We start from the raw sequence: 22,030 nt of genomic DNA on the forward strand, positions 1-22,030 counted from the left end.
TTTCCATACAACCGGAACTCTAGAAAATACCAAAATACTTGATTCTGTTCATTAAATAATTTATATGTTGATCAGCTGGTAGTACAGTGAAATGATGTAAAATGCAGTCAGCTGTGCAGACTCTGTGCCAAAGGGAGATTCTGAACGTTATGATGGTGTAGAAAAATGATATTAGCTTCTTATAGAATATTGGACATTGTTTCCAGATCACTAATATCATTATTAATGGAGTGTTCCTCTTCTTCCAGATTCCTCCATGAGTTTTTCATAGAAAGCTGAAAAAGCTATGTCGAACAAGATATTTATAGTCTTCCAAGTCATTGGGTCTCCCATTTTTACCTCTATAACTATAGTGTCCTACTTTGTTCTGAGCTATCTATCCTTCATTGGCTAGAATATAAAAATAAAACTCCTCTTGCTAATGTCTTGGGGAAAATTTAAGGACTTAACCTATAAAGGCATTGTTTGCAAAAAAGACCAAAGAATCTTCTTTTCACAGAGGACTTGTTTTACACAAGATCATTTTCACAGAACAGCCCTAAGTAATAAAATTTGACTGTGGGGGAATGAGTTTTTTTGAGGCTCTTTAGCGCCCCCCCCCACTATTTATTTTATTTTTATCATCTAAGAACTTATATCTCAAACATATTTTCAGGGATTTATTTTTGACCTTTGGACTTAATTTGCCCTCACTTAGATTTTTTACTTTAGGTAATAGAAAATCAATTTAGTCCTTGAATTCTGGCTTGATTAAGGAATAAATCAGTAGGATTGGAACCTGATAGGAACCGTGTAAATGTGATTCTAATGAGTAAATCCAGTACCATTTCCACCAGTTTCTTTCTCCAGGAAGGTATCATGTAGGTCATTCCAAACAGTAACACAAGGAGCCAACCACTGACCAGTTTTTCTAAAACTTCCCTTAGTGTAGACAAGCGACATAAATTTAGGTTCCTGTAAAGTCAGGAATAGGTAATCTCAAAGATGATGTGAGTTAGAGGCTAATTATGGAAACAGGAGAATCTCAAAGATGATGTGAGTTAGAGGCTAATTATGGAAACAGGAGAATTAAGCAAGTTTTGTGCCCTGTCCAGAAAATGGAAGCGAACATTCAGTTCCAGCTATAGTTGCCTCAATGAAATGCAAGCACAGGGATCCCAGATTTTCCAATTAAACAAGAGAAGTCAGCAATCTGGATTTAAAGTAATTTATTAAATAATGCAGGTAGTTGGCTGCCTGTATCAATGGCTAGAATGACTTACTCTACACCTCATTGTAGAGAGCAACTAGTATAAAGTGGCAATGCATCCATGCGTTAAGCTTTCCAATTTCTAATTTCCAGCAAGGAATCTGAAATTTTAATTTAAATTTTTAAAAAAATTTATTCCCAAATAATTGGAATATTTTTTGGAAGTATCTGTGGGCCTTGTATTAATCTGTTATGGCTACCATAGCATTACCACACACTGGACGGCTTCAATAACAGAAATTTATTTTTTCACAGTTCTGGAGGCTGGAGGTTTAAGATCAAGGTACCAGAGAGTTGGTTTCTTTGTCTCTTCCTGCTTGCAGATAGGCACTTACTCACTGTGTCCTCTTGTGGCCTTTCCTCTGTGTGGGTGGGGAGAGAGAGAGAAAGAGCTCTGGTATCTCTTCTTCTCATAAGAACACCAGTTCTATTGGATTAGGGCCCACTCTTAGTACCTCATTTGACTTTAATTACCTCCTTAAAGGTCCTGTCTCTAAATATGGTCAAACTAGGGATTAGGGCCTCAACATGTGATTTTGGGGGAAATACACATCTGTCCATATGGGCCTCTAGCTTGCAAAATCAAATTTCCCCAGATTCCCTGGGCCATAAATACCAGTTGTCTGGTACAGGATTCTCGAATATTGACATGCATCAGAATAAAAAAAAAAAAAAACTAGAGATTTTGTTAAAGCAGATTCTTGAGCTGTACCCCCAAGGTCAGCAGGTCAAAGGTGACTTTGATCAATGTGATCCCATTCTCTTTCTGGTTCCTGGGAATTCTTCATTCTCTTTGAATGTCTCTATTGCCCATCACACACTCCTAAGCTATTAAGAATTTAATAGGATAAGTTCCGTAAGCCCAATAAGAATAAATTCCATAATCCCATTATGGAAAACACAGTTTTTAAGAGAAAAAATAATTATGAAAAGCATTTCTTCTTCAGAAGTTGAGCAAAATAGCTTCAGGTTCTAGCAAAAGTTCAATATGTTAACTTCATAGTGAGGTAAAAAATTCAACTCATCATTTTTAAAAAGAAAGATGTATAAGGAAAGATAAATAATCTGCTATTTATGGAAGGTATTAATCTTATGGTTATTAGCATGTATTATATATCTGTGTCCTGTGGATACTAAAATGGATGTGGAGAAAATTCTGGAGAAGCTGCAAATGAGAGTAATTGATTTTGGACATTGCTGGAGAAGCTGCAAATGAGAGTAATTGATTTTGGACATTGCAATAGGTTCTGTCATAAAAGGTTAAAAAAAAAGATGTTCTTTGTTTTCCACAGACATGCTTTATTTGTCTCATGTTGTGCTAGGTTTAAAAGAAATAGGTACATAAGCCTGTAATCTATGAATTTCTGAATTTTTTTTCCCTGTTTCTAAACCTGATGAATGAATTTCATTCATAGGTATATTTCAGATTATTTACAGTGATTTTTGTGCTAATTTTTACTCTACTCATAAATTTAAACTGATTATTCCAGAGTAACGTATTTGTGGGATGATTTTACGCCTGATTTAACCATTTACAAACTTCTGAACTTTATTCTTAATAACACAAGGTATTAAATCTTGTCTGAGAACTATTGAACTAGAAATCTAAGGATTACTTTATTTTTTTTCCTACTTTGTTTAGGGATTATTGAAAGGTTGGTGAGCAGTTGTTAATCATATTCTTTTGAGAATGGCTAAGATAGATGTCCATTTTGCTGGAACTTAGGAAATAACAGTTTTAATAGTTAGGAGGGTAATAATTAGAGACAACTGTAGACGGGTTAACATCTATCCGGAATGCTCAAAAGTCAGGAACTAAACCCTAATGGTCTCTTCTACTTTATTATTTCTTGCTTTCTTTTGTCTTTATAATGTATTCCCCAAATCTTGTTCTAAATTTATACCTACATTTTTATTCCCTTTGAACAAATAACTCTGATTTTGAAAAAATATTTATGTATGTATATCATCTTCTCCCTTTGTTTTTCATGTCAGTCCATGTACAGAGGATCACCGGTTAGTACAAATTTTAGAATTTTTAACTCCTGACTTTTATAGGTAAAAGAGAACATAAGTTTCATGCTATTTGGTAACAAACTTCAAAGTAAGTGCATTTTTTTAAACTACTCATCACAGTTTCTTTTAAGTTCCAGTCAACTTCTAAATGTAAAAAAATAACCTTTTTTTTCCCCTGTGTGGTGTTTTGTTGGTAATTTCCTGCATGATGTCATATTTTTTCAACTTAAAACAATTTTTTGAAATTCATTCTATGGATGTTTTTATTGTGTGCACCTAATGAATGCTCCTGAAATTTCCACTGAAACCATGTACTTGTTTGTTTTGATGGCTCACCCAACTTACTCTTGTGTATCACTATAGAGGCATGATCAAATTGTCCAACTGATGTCTAATAAAGTGCTAATAATTGCATAATTAGATGGCCTATAATCTTCTAGTACATTACTAGTACAGTTTTTCTTTTTAAACAGATTAAATTAGTCAACATTAACTCCACTGATATAGCTGACGGCCGACCATCAATAGTTCTCGGATTGATGTGGACCATTATTCTATATTTCCAGGTATTGTACTATATAGCTCCCTTTTCAGTTGATGTAATGTCATGGATGGAGGTAGTGGTGGAAATTTTAGTAGTACTCTCATTTGCCCTGCCTTTGGGGTTGATTCTCAAGTGAGCAGAAACTTGACTTTCCTGTGTACATTGTTTTTTGTTAGCAGAAAAATTTCCTTTTCTTCCCTGCAAAGATGTTATATAGGGAACTCTGCCAGAGAACTGTGACATCGATACTTAATCTGAAAAGTGAGCAGGGCACAATGGAGATAAAATATTGGTGTAGAAAGAGTTGAGGAAATTTTTGTTGTGGTTGTCTAGAAGGGACCAGTTTTATGTTCCTATTAGAATTAAGGGGAGCTTGAGCAAATTCTCTCCACTTTCTTTTCCTTCTTTTTCCCAACCAACTTATCTTACCGACTCCATTTTTAGAATTTTTAAAAATTTTTCATCTTTACAGTCATATCCAATCCTTCATTGTGTTTACCCTTATTTTTGTGTGTGTGTGTATATATATATATATATGTTTTTCTTTCTTTAAAATTTTGGAAAGTAGTTTCTTCTAAGAGACCAAAATACACCCAGAATCAAGTGAGTGGCTCTGTTCTATTCACCAGTCTAATATATATATATATTTTAACTTCTTTTTACCCCCTTTCTTTTCCCCACAATTTGGGGTCTTTTCTGATTTGGTTAATGCACATTTTTCTGGGGTCTTTGCCATCCTTTTAGTATTTTATTCTCTTGTTCATATATTCTTATTTGGATAAAATGACAAGAGGGAAAAACTCACCACAAAAAAAAAAAAAAAAAGAACAAGAACAAGAGGCAGTACCAAAGGCTAGGGACCTAATCAATATGGATATTGGTTACATATCAAATCTAGAGTTCAGAATGATGATTCTCAAGGTGTTAGCTGGGCTCAAAAAAGGCATGGAAGATATTAGAGAAACACTGGAGAAATAAAAGCCCCTCTCGAGGAATAAAGGAACTAAAATCTAACTAAGCTGAAATCAAAAAAGCTATTAATGAGGTGTAATAAATAACAGAGGCTCTTGCTGCTAGGATAAATGTGGCAGAAGAGAGAATTAGTAATATAGAAGACCAAAGGACAGAGAATAAAGAAGCTGAGCAAAAGAGACACAAACAACTACTGGGCATTGAGGGGAGAATTCGAGAGATAAGTGATACCATAAGATGAAACAATATTAGAATAATTGGGATTCCAGAAGAAGAAGAAAGAGGGGAGTGGAAGGTATATTGGAGCAAATTATTGTAGAGAATTTCCCTAGTATGGCAAAGGGAACAAACATCAAAATCAAGGAGGTGCAGAGAATCCCCCTCAAAATCAATAAGAATAAGTCCACACCCCATCAACTAATAGTAAAACTTACAAGTCTTAGGGACAAAGAGAAAATCCTGAAAGCAGCCTAGGAAATGAAGTCTGTAACATACAGTGGTAAAAATATTAGGTTGATGACAGATTTATTCACAGAGACCTGGCTGGCCAGAAAAAAGTGGTGTGATATATTCAGAGCACTAAATGAGAAAGACATGTAGCCAAGAATACTATATCCTGCTAGGCTATCATTGAAAATAGAAGGAGAGATAAAAAGCTTCCAGGATAAACAAAAACAAAAAAAAAATTTTAAAACACCAAACCAGCCCTACAGAAAATATTGAAAGGGGTCCTCTAAGCAAAGAGAGAGCCTAAAAGTAGTAGACCAGAAAGGAACAGAAACAATACACAGTAACAGTCACCTTACAGACAATGCAATGGCACTAAATTCATATCTCTCAATGGTTACCCTGAGTGTAAATGGGCTAAATGCCCCAACCAAAAGACACAGGGCCTCAGAATGGATAAAAAACAAAACCCATCAATATGCTGTCTACTAGAAGCTCATTTTAGACCCAAAGGCACCTCTGGATTTAAAGTGAGGGGGTGGAAAACAATTTACCATGTTAATGGACATCAAAAGTACTCATGAAAGAAATTGAGGAAGACACACAGAAATGGAAAAATGTTTCATGCTCATGGATTGGAAGAACAAATATTGTGAAAATATCTATGCTACCTAAAGCCATCTACACGTTTAATGCAATCCCTATCAAAATCCCATCCATTTTTTTTTTTCAAAAAAATGGAACAAATAATCCTAAAATTTATATGGAAGCAGAAAAGACCTTGAATAGCCAGAGGAATGTTGAAAAAGAAAGCCAAAGTTGATGGCATCACAATTCCAGACTTCAAGTTCTATTACAAAGCTGTCATCATCAAGACAGTATGGTTCTGGCACAAAAACAGACGCATAGATCAATGGAACAGAATAGAGAGCCCAGAAATAGACCTATGGTCAACTAATCTTCCACAAAGCAGGAAAGAATGTCCAATGGAAAAAAAGTCTCTTCAACAAATGGTGTTGGGAAAGTTGGACAGCCACATGCAGAAAAAGGAAATTGGACCATTTCCTTATACCACACACGAAAATAGACTCAAAATGTATGAAGGACCTCAATGTGAGAATCCATCAAAATCCCTGAAGAGAGCACAGGCAGCAACCTCTTCGACCTCAGCTGCAACAACTTCTTCCTAGAAACATCGCCAAAGGCAAGGGAAGCAAGGGCCAAAATGAACTATTGGGACTTCATCAAGATCAAAAGCTTTTGCATAGCAAAGGAAACAGTCAACAAAACCAAAAGACAACTGACCGAATGGGAGTAGATATTTGCAAATGACATATCAGATTAAGGGCTAGTATCCAAAATATATAAAGAACTTATCGGGCGCCTGGGTGGCTCAGTGGGTTAAGCCGCTGCCTTCGGCTCAGGTCATGATCTCAGGGTCCTGGGATCGAGTCCCGCATCGGGTTCTCTGCTCCGCGGGGAGCCTGCTTCCTCCTCTCTCTCTCTCTGCCTGCCTCTCTGCCTACTTGTGATCTCTCTGTGTCAAATGAATAAATAAAATCTTTAAAAAAAAAAAAAAAAAGAACTTATCAAACTGGACACCCAAGGAACAAATAACCCAATCAAGAAATAGGCAGAGGACATGAACAAACATTTCGGCAAAGAAGACATCCAGATGGCCAACAGACACATGAAAAAGTATTCCACATCACTCGCCTCAGGGAAATACAAATCAAAATCACAATGAGATACCACCTCGCACCAGTCAGAATGGCTAAAATTGACAAGTCAGGAAAGGACCGATGCTGGCGAGGATACGGAGAAAGGTGAACCCTCATACATTGTTGGTGGGAATGCAAGCTGGTGCAGCCACTCTGGGAAACAGCACGGAGGTTCCTTAAAAAGTTGAAAATAGAGCTAGTCTATGACCCAGAAATTGTACTACTGGGTATTTACCCTAAAGATACAAACGTAGTGATCTCAAGAGGCACGTGCACCCGAGTGTTTATAGCAGCAATGTCCACAGCTGCCACACTATGGGAAGAACCTAGATGTCCATCAACAGATGAATGGATAAAGAAGAGGTGGTATAGATATACAATGGAATACTACGCAGCCATCAAAAGAATGAAATCTTGCCATTTGCAACAACATGGATGGAACTAGAGAGTATTATGCTGAGCGAAATAAGTCAGTCAGAGAAAGGTAATTATCATATGATTTCCCAGATATGAAGAATTTAAAAGGCAACATGGGGAATTTTGGGGGTAGGGAAGGAAAAAATGAGACAAGATGGGATTGGGAGGGAGACAAACCGTAAGAGACTCTTAATCTCACAAAACAAACTAAGGGTTGCTGGGTGAGGGCAGTAGGGAGAGGGTGGTTGGGTTTTGGACATTGTGGAAGGTTTATGCTATGGTGAGTCCTGTGAAGTGTGTAGACCTGGCGATTCATAGACCTGTACCTCTGGGGCTAATAATACATTATATGTTTATAAAAAATAAAAAAATTTAAAAAGAATTAAGGGGAGAAATGAACTTGCCATTCCATCTAGAATAATTGTTCTAGCCATTCGGTTGTTTATTTATTTATTTATTTATTTATTTGAGGATTTTATATATTTATTTGAGAGAGAGGACAAATAGGGGTAAAGGGCAGAGAGAGAGGGAGAAGCAGACTCCCCACTGTGCAGGGAACCTGACACCTGGTTTGATCCTAGGACCCTAAGGCAGAGAGTTAGGTTTTTATTATTGTTGTTGTTGTTGTTTTTAAGACTTTATTTTTTAGAGTAATTTTAGTTCACAGCAAAACTAAACAAAAAGTCCAAAGATTTCCCATATACCCTATGTCGGCTCCTCCCACGACCAACTCCCCCACTGGAGTTATACATTTGTTACAAGTAATGAACCTCTATTGAGACACCATTATCATTCAGAGTCAGTAGTTTTCATTAAGGTTCCCTTTTGGTGTTGTATGCTCTGTAAGTTTGGATAACCATTATGTTTTATTTTATTCATTCATTCATGTGTTTAATAAGTGTTTATTGCTGTGTACAAGGTAGTTTTAGATGCAGTGGGAAGTTGGAAGAAGAGTACAATGTCAATCACGTCCTTAGGAACTTACCTTGTCAATGGTGTTAAGGGTGTGAATTTAAATTACTTTTAGTTGGAACCTTGACATCCAAGGAAAGAAGAACAAGATAATTCTTGTGTTTTTGTCACCTGTTAACTCACGAACAGATTGAGGAGTTGACCAGCAACCTGCCACAGCTGCAGTCTTTGTCCGGAAGCACATCCTCTGTGGACAGTACGGTTAGTGCTGAGACCGCCAGCCCCCCAAGTAAACGGAAAGTGGCCACCAAGATCCAAGGAAATGCCAAGAGGGCTCTATTAAAGTGGGTTCAGTACACAGTAGCCAAGTAAGTACCAAGAATTTGTTTAAATTTGAAACCTTGAATAATTTGAGTTACCAATTTATTACTGAGTGCACCTGCCAATGTTGCAAAATTTGAACAGACATTTGAATGAACTGCGTTGCTTCAGCTGTTCTGTTCTTTCCTTGAATTAAAATATAAACAGAAATCATCACTAATACTCTTAGAAAATGCTGTAATCGACCTACTTCCTTCATTATTTATTGATTGGGCCCAATTAAGTTTTTTTTAAACACACACTTGGATTGGTAATCTGAGGAGTAATTCTGTTTAGGTCATTGTTTGGACTTCCTGCTTTTATTAAATAATATTTACACAAAAAATTTGAGGTTTAAATGTGATTATCTCTTCATAATACTATTGAGTTCTATTTAATAATAATGTGAACTAAGGCGCACTTCTGAAATAATTCTATTTGTTTTTGTTTCCCAAAACTTTCTAGAAATTTTATTTTAAAATTCTTTTTCCTTGGGTCTCCTCTTTTATTGGGAATATAGATTCCTTTGTCAACTTCAGTTTTATATATTGTGGATTTGATTTTGGGCATATTAAATTTATGTGTGTGTACATTCATGTGATAATCTAGATAGAAAATTACTACTCTCAGTGAGTATCTTTTCATAGCAATTTCAGTAGCATTTTCAGTTGAGCATACCATTGTTTTGTGGTCAGATGTGGTCAGTGATAAGATCTCTTCACAAAGAAGTTGTGCTTTTGTGTGACTTCCGGGATGACATGTCAAGTTAACTCACTTTCTGTTTTGTTTTTGCATGCCTAAAGCTAATCTGAATTCCCTACTTCTGGAAAATAGTTTTAAACAAGTACTTATCATTATAAAATATTGAAGCACTAAATGTAGGGAGTTCTATTTTTAAAGTGTTTGAAGAGCAAAAATAAAGAGAGAAAACTAAACATAGAGAAGTTGTAATTAGTGTTACTATTTTACATCATTTTGTTTAACTTTTAAAGTGTGTTGGTGGTTTTCTAATTTGGGATATATTTTTATGATTCAACTTGTATTCAGAAATATTTCTGAAAGCAAAGCTTTGCGGCTTTTTAGAATCTGTAGTGGAAATGGAATGTTAAAAGCCTGACCACATTGCTGGTACACTGCATCCCATCCACAGTGGCAAGTACTAATCTCTTTTGCAGCTTAATTGGGCAGAAAGAAGAAATGTGCTAGGTAGGAAGAGACAGGTGACCATATGCTGCAACATTTGTCATCATGTTATTCAATAAAATTTTGTAATAATATCAATGGATACTCTCTTTCCCATTGCACCACAAAGCATTATATTAACCAAAAATAAATTGGTTTCCACTTAATATTATAGTAGCTTAAAATAAACTCAAATTTAATGCTGTTGGAGTTTTTTGCATTGGGTTTGTTTTACATATGGTGTGTTAGCTTTCAAAGATGTACGGGGCTCTAATGGTAACTAAAAGTCATTCCTGCAACTTGTATATTTGTAACATCAGGGGAAGTTGTATTTTGCTTATCTGTATAAATGTCCAGATTTATGGATCTAAAGCTTTTCCATCATCAGCTTATGAGTGAGATCCATTTATTTTATAGCTGCATCAAGTGAGGAGATTTGGGGAGCTGACTTTCTAAAATAAAAATTCTGTGATGAGCACATGATTCCATTATACCTGCCAAATTGTTGATAATTTTTCTAAAACCTGTTTTTTTAAAAAAATACTATCCCCCTGTGTACTCTTCAAGCAACTTTTTACCTGATATGGATAATAGTCTTCAGAATCCGTACTCATTTCAGTTTATGACATTTTTTTTAATTTTTAATTTTTTATAAACATATATTTTTATCTCCAGGGGTACAGGTCTGTGAATCGCCAGGTTTACACACTTCACAGCACTCACCGAAGCACACACCCTCCCCAATGTCCATAACCCCACCCCCCTTCTCCCAAACCCCCTCCCCCCAGCAACCCTCAGTTTGTTTTGTGAGATTAAGAGTCACTTATGGTTTGTCTCCCTCCCAATCCCATCTTGTTTCATTTATTCTTCTCCTACCCACTTAAGCCCCCATGTTTCATCACCACTTCCTCATATCAGGGAGATCATATGATAGTTGTCTTTCTCTGCTTGACTTATTTCGCTAAGCTTGCCATTTGCGACAACATGGATGGAACTAGAGCGTATCATGACATGTTTTTAAAATTATAATCTGTGAGAATCTGTGGTCTGAATATTCATCAGCCTCACAATCCTGACCATGACAAGAAAGGACAAAAACATCCAGTAAACACCAAACATGTTGTCAGAATGTATTCACTGTTTTCATGTAAAATTTCAAATTATGTGAGAAATAAATTAGACCTGTCTCAATAATGCGACATAATAAAGCCTTCTCTGTTTTTTTAACCAATTTTCTATCCTATCACTATTACTCTCAGACATGAAAGCAGTAAATTGTAGCATATCTGATATTTGCTTACTTTATTTTGAGATGTCTAGGAAGAATAATTGTATTTTAAGACGAAAATTAATAAGATAACAAGACAAATGAAAACATGTATATCCAGGTCCATTCAAAATAACTTGAAGTAAATATGTATTAGAGATCACATCTGCCTGTAAACTGGGTCTACTTCATCACTTCTTTAAGTGATGTGTCCAAGTTTCTTTGAGTTATTGTATTGTTTTTTTAAGTGACATATCCAAGTTTTCCTAGATTTTGTATCTCAGATTCTCAAATGAGGGGTTTGGACTATTGTAGCCAATGAGGTTTATCCGAGGCACGATTATTGCTAATTAAAACTAAAACTTTTAAGGAATATCACCTATTGCTTTGATATAATATGAAACACAATAGGTGTGTATGTGTGTGTCTGAGTATGTTCAATAAATATAGAAAAAGATGTAACGAAACTTGAAAAATTATTCCAACATAGTAAAATTTGGGAAATATTTTATATATTTATTGTTGAAATTATCTGAAACAATAAACAAGTTGGGGAAAATCAGAAAATATCTAATACGTGATGAATATTTGCTAGCTAATTGTTTGGCTATTTACACATGCCTTATTGCATTAAAATTATTGCAATAATTTGAGGTATCTGTGAAGATGAAAACGTTTTCAAATGAGGAAACGTGAGCAAAAGGAAAATGTAAATGGAAAAATAAGATGAAGCCAGGGTAAATGTACGAAGCGAAGAGTTGACTGGAGCCTGCTAAACTGTCCCATCCGGGTGGGTTTTGCCTGTGTGTCAGACACCGGCTGAAAATATTACTTGCAACTACCAGAGACAGAAATTCTCAAAGAACTAAGAGCAGGTAGAGGATTACTTTGTAATTACTGGCATTTTACAAAATTGTTTTGAAAATATGTATTTATGAAGGCAGTGATGAGATCCAGTGATGCTATTTTCAACACAAGCTGTTTAATCCAAGCTGAATGTACATTGTTAGGAGAGGATAAATTGACTCTTAAGTTTGCAGAGATAAAATTTAAGGGCACTTACCAACTTTGTATATTAGTCAACGTATCAGACAAATATACCTTATGGTCCCTGGGAATCTTGAGAATATAGTAAAAAAGAGAGTTTGGTGATATTAAGTCTGCTTCATTTACAAAGAATGATAATGGGACTATTTTTTTAAAAGATTTTATTTATTTATTTGACAGAGATAGAGAGGGATCACAAGTAGGCAAGAGGCAGGCAGAGAGAGAGAGGGAAGCAGGCTCCCCACTATGCAGAGAGCCTGATGTGGGGCTTGGTCCCAGGACCTGAGACCATGACCTGAGCCAAAGGCAGAGGCTTAACCCACTGAGCCACCCAGGTGCCCCCTATTTTTTTTTTTTAAAGGAAACTACGAAGATATTCATCCATTGAATGTCAGCTAATTCATCACCTTCAAAGGCTCTATACTTAACCAAGAGATGCTGTTCAAAGACATTTTTGTAATCTCCTTTTTGGAGCTGCCTTTATATTTAGTTGATAAGTTACATGGGAAAAAAATAATTGTGAGCTTGTATCACTTTTATTTTCAACAACAACGTATTACTATTACTATAGTAATACTATACTATTACTATTTGAATGAATTCTTAATTATCATAACTGGCTTTGAATTAATCACATCCACCACAAAAGTGCAGAGATTTGCCACCAAATCTCTCAAGGCAATACCAAAAACAGAGTTTAAAAAAAAATTTGATCAGGAGGGTAAATGGAAACTTGTCTGAACTTATGTGACGTGACGTGTGGGTTCCGTGTGACTGCTTTAGAGATATGATCACATGCATTTGCACTTGTTCATTCTAAAGCATTTGATAAAATTCATCCATATAATCTTAGTAGTTAATACCTGTGCACGTAGAACACATTTTTTTTTTATCATTGTCATTAGAAATGTGCTAGACACTTCTTCAGAAATATACAGTGATAAATTACCATCAGTTTTGATGTTTTTTGAATTTCTTTTTTATTTTTCCAGATATGTTTTCTCTATATTAGTTTCCTTTAAAAATGTGCTTTTAGGGTTGCCTGGGTGGCTCAGTAGGTTAAACCTCTGCCTTCGGCTCAGGTCATGATCTCAGGGTCCTGGGATCGAGCCCCACATAGGGCTCTCTGCTCAGCAGGGAGCCTGCTTCCTCCTCTCTCTCTGCCTCCTTCTCGGCCTGCTGTGATCTCTCTCTCTGTGTCAAATAAATAAAATCTTTTTAAAATGTGCTTTTACATTGAATGTCTCAATGACTGAAAAGTCTGATACAGAAAACTCAAGTATGGAACCAAAATTTCTCCTGCTCTCTTGTTACCCTCTAGAACTTTTGTTTTGCCTAATTTTTTTCAAGCAGCTACCTACTATGACTAACTGCCCTTCAGTCATTCCTGAGGATTAGATTTTGCATTAGTCCTTGAGGACAGTGCATATTATCTCTTCAGAATGTGACATTATTGTAATTTTTTATCACACTTAGGCAGACAGGAATCGAAGTAAAAGATTTTGGGCGGAGCTGGAGGAGTGGGCTTGCCTTTCATTCCATCATCCACGCCATTCGACCGGAATTAGTGGACTTGGAGCGAGTGAAAGGGAGACCTAACCGGGAAAACCTGGCGGAGGCTTTCACCATTGCTGAAACAGAACTAGGAATCCCGAGACTGCTGGATCCTGAAGGTAAGAAGAGTCATTGCTGGTTCTTGCACACACACGTCAAAGCAGTAGTTTTCTATGTCTTAAAGGCAGAAATCACAGATGATTTCCAAGACCCTATCAGACCTTATCCAGAAAACTTTAGGGAAAGCAGGAAGAAATAGTACCTTCCTGCACTGATTTTCTTTTGGAAAAAATATTTACTACTAGATATGGGAGCAAAATATAGTTCTGTTGCCCCAAACAGCATTTTGACATTGGTGGTGTCAGCCAGGTGAAGTGTGGTAACTCCATAGAGTAAGGGCGGAACGAAAGCTTTAGAAGTGTGCATGTTAGCGTGAGGAGGGATGTTCAGGGTGACAGAATCACTCTCTTTACATAACAAAGAATCTAGAAGAAGCAAGAGGTTATTAATAATCTAAGATCGTATCTTTAAAATGTCAGTCATGGGGCGCCTGGGTGGCTCAGTGGGTTAAGCTTCTGCCTTCGGCTCAGGTCATGATCTCAGGGTCCTGGGATCGAGCCCCGAGTCAGGCTCTCTTGCTCAGCAGGGAACCTGCTTCCCCCTCTCTCTCTGCCTCTCTGCCTACTTGTGGTCTCTGTCTGTCAAATAAATAAATAAAATCTTAAAATAAAATAAAATAAAATGTCAGTTGTTAGGAACTTAGAAATGTTGACCACCATCCAGTGTCCCGGTGTCAGTTGGGAAAACCATACAAATGGTCGAATTCTCTTTTTCATTAGAACTGTCTGGCAACTTTTTGGTAAGATTGTGAATTTTAAGATGTTGTGGAGGGGTGCCTGGGTGACTCAGTGGGTTAAATTCTCTGCCCTCAGCTCAGGTCATGATCCTAGGGTCCTGGGATCAAGCCCCACATCGGGCTCTCTGTTCAGCAGGGAGCCTGCTTCCTCCTCTCTCTGCCTGCCTCTCTGCCTACTTGTGATCTCTGTCTGTCAAATAAATAAAATCTTAAAAAAAAAATCTTTTAAGATGTTATGGAAATGGATTCGACTCTTCCAAGCCTGCAAAAGACAATTTTGATGCCTTTAATAAACTTTAGTAAACTGAATAAATTGTTATATTGAAATAAAAGGATTAAAAGTGAATTTTCCAGGGGCATCTGGGTGGCTCAGTTAGTTAAACATCCAATACTTGATTTTGGCTGAGATCTGATCTCAGGGTCCTGGGATTGAACCCTGCTTCTCACTCTGCTCTCAGCAGGGAGTCTGCTTCTTTCCCTCTCCGTCTCTCACCCTCTACCCCTCCACTGCCTGCTCTCTCTCTCTCTCTCTCAAATAAGTAAATCATTTTTTAAAAGTGAATTATCCAAATGTCACAAACAACTTATTTGGGTTGACGGTTATGGATATTTCTGTTAATGGATGTGCAGGAGTAAATACAGAGGTGCTTGGGTGGCTCAGTTAGTTAAGCGTCTAACTCTTGATTTCAGCTTAGGTCATGATCTCAGGGTCATGAGATCAAGCCTCAGATCAGGCTCCATGCATGTGTGGAACCTGATTAAGATTTTCTCTCTCTCTCTTTCCCTCTACCCCTCCCCTCCAATTAAAAAAAAAAAAAAAAAAGCAAAGTAAATACAATGAAAGCAAGTTCTTTTCAAAGATGAGATTTCATAGTGAGCATGCCTGACTCTAAACGAATGTCTAAAGTGGAGACAATTGTACCTCCAGGAGTAGGTTATAAATAGCTACAAACCCCTGGTTGACTTCCCCTGAGATGAAAGCAGCATGGAGATGCCTTGCCACTTCAGGATCCTGCTGGGGACTCCCCAGATTCACTAGGATAGCCAGGGTCTTTCCAGCTTGTTTCTGTGGACACACACAGACACACACATACACATCAATAGTGTTTAGCTCAAAAAAGCCATATGCACAACCCAGCCCTCAATTTTTTTGAGTAGGACGACAGGAGGGTATAAATGATTCTTTCATATTCACTGGACTAATGAAGCTTAATGTTACCTTTGATGATAGAACTGAGGTTGCCCAGATACAAGGCTAGCCCAGATATAAGGTGAGGAAAACTTTTGTTTTCCTCATACAAAGCCCCCCCCAAAAGTTATTGTTCTTAAACTTCTTTAATTAAAAAAATTAAACATAAAAAAATTAATTAATTATTTTTATTTTTTTTTAATTCTTAAAAAGATTTTTATTTATGTATTTGTCAGAGAGAGAGAGCGCACAAGCGCACAAGCAGGCAGAGGCAGAGAGAGAAACAGGCTCCCCGCTGAGCAGAGAGCCCGATGCAGGACTTGATCCCAGGACCCTGAGATCATGACCTGAGCTGAAGGCGGCGGCTTAACCCACTGAGCCACCCAGGCAGTCATCCCAAATTAATTAAATTTAAAAAGGTTATTTAGCTAACCAGGATGTATAAACTTTGAGGAATATGGATTAAATAGATCTATATCTATTATAACAATTAGTTTATGATTTAGTGACGCATATGTTTAAATGCTGAATTACTGTATTAAATCACGTGTTACGTGTTTTTCTCCCACATTCATATCTCATGAAAGTTTTACTTGTTCTCCACATGTTCCACGTCCTGATCTTGCCATTTCTACAGCCACCTCTGAGACATCCGGTGCTTTCAGAATGCACGACCATGGTTTCCTTTGAAGTCTTTTGAGCCGTAGTGCTTTTTCTTTTTTTTTTTTTTTTTAAGATTTTATTTATTTATTTTTTGAGAGAGAGACAGTGAGAGAGAGCATGAGAGGCGAGAAGGTCAGAGGGAGAAGCAGACTCCCCGTGGAACTGAGAGCCTGATGCGGGACTCGATCCCGGGACTCTAGGACCGTGACCTGAGCCGAAGGCAGTTGCTTAACCAACTGAGCCACCCAGGCGCCCCATAGCACTTTTTCAATCCTGCCTTGATAGTCTGTAGAAATTGTGTCTCAAATCACAAGGCACATTTCAAAATATTAGAGTAGTTTATATTTTGGCTTCATGGCTTTTGTTTGTTTTGTCAGATATTTGTGAACTCCAAATGTAGTCACCATTTCATGGCCTTTAAAAGGGATAATTAAAAGGTGATTTAAAACATTCAACACTTTATATGTTGCAGTCTTAGCCCCTCTCATTCTATAATGATGAGTAAACCTCTAATTAAAAATATCTTTTCAGGCTCTGTGTTTTCCCTCAGAGTACTTCACTGTTCAAACTGTAGTAATTTAGAGAATCATGCACAAGGGAGAGGTTATCCAAAGAACTGAGCATAAGGCATCTCCCTCTTTTCTAAAATAAAACTTGTGGAGGCAAGAGGGAGCTTATCTATATTTGTCCAGATACAGTATACAGGCTTTATGGGCATGGCATTTGTTGCCACACCTGTTAACATTTTTTTTTAACTACCTGATCACCCCAGTTCTGAAATTTACATAGTATTTGTATTTTATTAATGATGCAGAATATCTGAATTACCATATCGTGTCTCAGATTTCTGGTGAATTATCGTTGAGATTAACTTAAATGAAACATGTATTACTTTCCCAAAAGTTAGTAATTAAAATGTGTCATCTATCTACATCATAGCATTCCTATCACGTATCAGCCAAACTAAATGGGTTTGCGCTCCCTCACCATCTCAAAATATTAATTTTCTTTTTCTTTGGCATTGGTATACTAGCTAGATTCCAAAGTCTGTGTTATTAAAATATAAAGAAGGCTGATTAACCTGTTCATATTTGGTTTTGGTTGTTCCAGATGTTGATGTGGATAAGCCAGATGAGAAGTCTATTATGACATATGTAGCCCAGTTTCTGAAACATTACCCTGACATCCACAATACTGGCACTGATGGGCAAGAGACTGATGTAAGTATTTTTTTCTTCAAGCACTGATAGCACACTCAGTGATAGTGACATAGATGTTTAAGCATGGTGCTTTCTAAAAATTAAATTTGAATGCATTATTTTATTTATTTTATTTTATTTTATTTTATTTTGGAATGTATTTCAAAAAGTAAGGATGAGGTATCACCAACGGGAGAGGAGATTATAAGGAAAGATTTTTCTGATGTATATGTTGGATATGTGAGAGAAAGCATTATTAATGATAAATGCTGGACATATAACACTGATGAATTAAAAGTGAGAAAGGTAGACATGTTGGGGGATTCATTTAGTAATCTGAGGATTGAAGTAATTTTATAGTCATCATGTCATTTGTGCCTGTAGAGCTTGAGACCCCATATCCTGTTCAATCTGAGAAAATCTGATTTTGACTTTCAGATTTATTATATAAGTCACTACTCACAACAGACATACAGAAGGAAGGCAGACGTGTAAAAGTCCTAATTATCCACTGTGATTAGATTTTTTTAGCCTCAATATTTTAAGTAATGTATTTTTATACTAATCCAATGACTTATGTTCATTGTCATAAAAAAGAAAAAGTGAAAAAAAAGAAAAAGAAAATGATCTGTACTTAGATTTCTTCTAGAGAGACCCTATCCTAGAAAAAAATCAATATGTTGGTGTAAGCTTCCAGTGTTTTCTATATGTATATAGAGATGTGTAATATTTTAACAGAAATGGAATTACAGTACACATACAATTTCATCATTTTTTCTGTTAACATAAAAAATTCTTCCTATGCCATTCTCTCCAGGACATCATATGGTATACAATAATTTATTCACTCTTACTTGTTGAAAATTTCTGAATTTTTGCCATTATAAAAAATGCTTCTAGGAACAATTTTATAATAAAACATTGTTTTTGTATTCTGTCTTAAAAGTGGAATCTCTAGGCTAAAGTGCATATAGATTTTTAATGCTTTTTGAATTTTTTCAAATTTTCCTGTAAAAAGTTTGTCCCATTTTACAGTCCAGCTAGCACATCAGAATGCCTGTTTTCACAGATTTTAATAATGGATATTACCATTCTTCTAATTTTTAAGTATTATTATTGTTTTTTTAATTATAAGGAGGTGGATTTACTACTGAATTTAAAATTAATTATGGGGCAAAATGACATCAGGGAAAGAAAGAAATGGAATTTTCAAGATATGTTGAAGAAAATATCTGTCTGACTTCACTGCTCAGGTCTCAACTGGAGTTTTTAAAGCAGTTTGAGATTATAATGAAGAGAAACACCCCCCAATACACACACACAAAACCCTGAAAAACTTCACTTGGCTTCTAAATAAGACTTAGGAACAGGTCTATGAAAGGAAAAAGCCAAGGGTTCATAACCCCAGATTTTCAAATAGGCAAAGGTATTGCACTAATAGAAATCTGTGACTTCACAGAAATTAAGCAAAACTGGTGTTTCCTAATTTGCTTGGATGATGTTAATTTGGCACTATCAAGTGTTCTATCAAGAACCATGTTTATTTTTTTAAAACTCTCATTCAGGAAACCTGTTTTGTTCCTTGACAAGATTCAGGCGCAAACGTTGACCAGCCGAGTAACTTCTCCATAGTCAGCAGAGCACATGTTTCTAAGAAGCATCATATGCAGACTTTCTATACACATCCTAGCATAGATTGATGCAGATGCTTTGGTGTCATTCGGGGCTTTCTGGGTTTTGAGAATATAATCCGGTGTGGATACTGCTGTGTGAATAAGAAACTCTATTAGAAAGCATATTAGACTTACCCCACACAGCCTAGACAAAGTCAGCTTTCCATGTGATTTTCATATCCAAGTCCTGTGTTTCCCAATCGGGTTTATTTCTGATCAAGTTTCTGCGTTTGTACTGTTTTAATTTCTCTGACATTAATCGTCTCCCCAGATGAGTAAACTCTGTGACTGGCAGTGTCTGAGAAACAAAACGAGGTGCTTTTATTGATGTCCATGAGCAAGAATCAAATGCCAAAACTCCTCGGGATTTGAAAGACACACATTCCTGGCATAAGCTTGTTAATATGCTTTACTAAAGAGGCTTTATTATAAAGAGATTAATTTCATTATCTAGAAAATAAATTCTGATTATCCCTTTAAAACATTCCATCTATGCCTTCCTGAAAAAAGAGTACATATAATTTCTTCAGGGTTATTTCAAAAATTGATTTTAAGAAAACACATTATAAGCTTTGCCCCTTTTTGTGTGGCATTTATAACATAGGGCATATGCATCTAAAAATGAATATTTTCAATAAGAAAAAAGGAATTTTATGTATTTTATATACTTTTAATTTGCTTAATGCAGCTAAATGGCCATCTAATTTTATCTAGTGAAACTTTAAGATTGTATAGACTACACCCCTATGGGCTATTGATGCCATCATTTCATGATACTTAATATCTGTCTAATCAAGTCTTAGGGAATAGTTCTTTTAATTCACTTTTTAAGAAGCTTGGCAACAACATGTCTCCTAGGCTTCCATTTTTGGTGACTTTGATTTCTGTGTCCTCATTATGAGTATTTAAATTAGATATTTTATAGATAAAATTTTTAAATCTGATTTTCCTATTGGAAATAGATATTGCTATGCCTTTCTTACTCCAACTGATAAAACTGATCTTTTTCCCTAAAGGTGTTCTAGCACTCAATCATAAATAAATAAAATAGGCCCATTAGTTCATCTCTCTGAGCTATTCAACTTTAAGTTATTTATTCACTCATTCCTTCTCCTGCAACAAATACTGCCGACTGCTCTCAGCACTGCACCATCTTGATTGGTATAGGGTAAGAGATGCATATTAGGAGTATATTTAAGAGAAAAGAACCTCCTCTCTACAAAGTTCATCATTTAAAATGGTTACTATTTCAATCTATAAATATATGTGAAATGTAAATATTGCCAAAAATTAAAACAAAACATCAAATGCTAGAGTATTACATTGCCTTATTGGATTTGCACATTTCGATGCTTTCAAAAGTTCCAAAAAGCTCTTAAAGTTACCATACCCATAAAATTACCATCTATTTATTTATGGACAGTTGTCTCTCCATTGTTTTTTTTTTTTCTTGTTTCCTGTATAACTTTTGTCCCTGATTTATATTATTTTTCTATATATTATCTTTTCATATTGTTAGGAAATACTTCCAGGTTTTCCATCTTTTGCAAATTCTATCCAAATTTTTAAGGTAAGATTTAAATAATCTTGAATCAGTGACCTCTTTCAAGCATCCTATGTTGCATAGCTTATTAGCCATTCCTTTGCATGTATTTGTCCTTACCTACACATTTCTTTTAATGTATTAATTCTGTTATTTCCTTTTCCTTTCTAATGGAATAAATAACATACGTGTTATTGAATGTTAGTTATAGTCTAAGCCACTCCCATGGGCTAATCTTTAATTATAAGATAGCATCAATTAATTTCTTTTTAATAACACAAAAGCACTAATAAAAGGAAAAATTTATAATAACTATGGTTTCTTTGTACGTGATAGTAGAAATAAAAAATAAAGCTAAAGATTTATTTTTATATGTTAAAATATTAAGCAGGAAATAATTATTTGGAAAAAGGTAAGTATTCATCTAGCTTGTATTCTGAGTTTTATCACGTCTCCTGCTCAATATTTGGTCATATAGTTTATTTAGTAAAGTTCATGACATGCAGTAAGTGCTCAATATGCTTGTGAAATTCATGATTAAGAGCTCTTTCCCATTCCATGTTATCCTGTACTTTTTCCATCTTTCTTTATGTTCCATCTAGGCCTGAGGTTAATGATCTCTCAGCAGAGTAGACTTTATGCCAACATTGGAATAACAATTAAAAGTAATTTTATGTCAACTATTAAATTAATTTTTATTTCATGCTCCATGAATCATGAGTTGATGTACATATAAACCTACTACAGAACATGTAAAGATGCCTGTGTGTATGTCTGCATGAAAAAGAGAGAAAGAGAAAAAGTCATGAGAATTTCGGCCATTTAGCTGCGTGGAGTTTACTTGGTCTTCTGTAGGTGAATAGAACCCCAGGTCTTTGAATGCATATGGAAGTTAACAGTTGAAGCAAAACCACAGACTAAATGCTCTCTGGGAATCTAAATATTGTTTGTCCAGTATCTCCTCTTAAAAGGAGAATGTTGAGTGTGTGAATAGCCATATGCTTCTTACTTTATTGCAGTTGGCCTGACACTGCCCCACCAGTGGAAAAGTCATTTACTAGATGAACTCTATTGAAGTTATTTTAAGAACATAATTCTTTCTCTCAGATGACTTTGTAAAATAATTTCAATTGGTGAGAAATGGGTCCCTGGAGGCTCATAGTGAGGTCCCATGCTCACGTTGATGGAGTTCCCCCCACTTAGTGGTCACATTACTTTG

The 22,030-nt window shown here is 35.9% G+C and overlaps 1 protein-coding gene across 16 annotated transcripts in view; it reads left to right on the top strand.

The window, feature by feature from the left end:
• Positions 1-22,030, top strand: part of SYNE1 (spectrin repeat containing nuclear envelope protein 1) — a 462,745-nt gene that overhangs the window by 111,870 nt on the left and 328,845 nt on the right. For 12 of the 16 annotated variants that reach the window (XM_032338689.1, XM_032338697.1, XM_032338702.1 and 9 more), the window contains exons 6-11: positions 3,245-3,265; positions 3,739-3,831; positions 8,468-8,646; positions 13,611-13,807; positions 17,507-17,616; positions 20,788-20,838. In XM_032338689.1, coding sequence (XP_032194580.1) covers positions 3,245-3,265; positions 3,739-3,831; positions 8,468-8,646; positions 13,611-13,807; positions 17,507-17,616; positions 20,788-20,838 — 651 coding nt within the window. The remainder of the gene's footprint in view (positions 1-3,244; positions 3,266-3,738; positions 3,832-8,467; positions 8,647-13,610; positions 13,808-17,506; positions 17,617-20,787; positions 20,839-22,030) is intronic. The other 4 variants (XM_032338695.1, XM_032338699.1, XM_032338696.1 and 1 more) reach the window with 3 other exon arrangements.

This window comes from Mustela erminea, chromosome 4, assembly GCF_009829155.1.
Source record: "Mustela erminea isolate mMusErm1 chromosome 4, mMusErm1.Pri, whole genome shotgun sequence".
Classification (NCBI taxonomy): domain Eukaryota; kingdom Metazoa; phylum Chordata; class Mammalia; order Carnivora; family Mustelidae; genus Mustela; species Mustela erminea.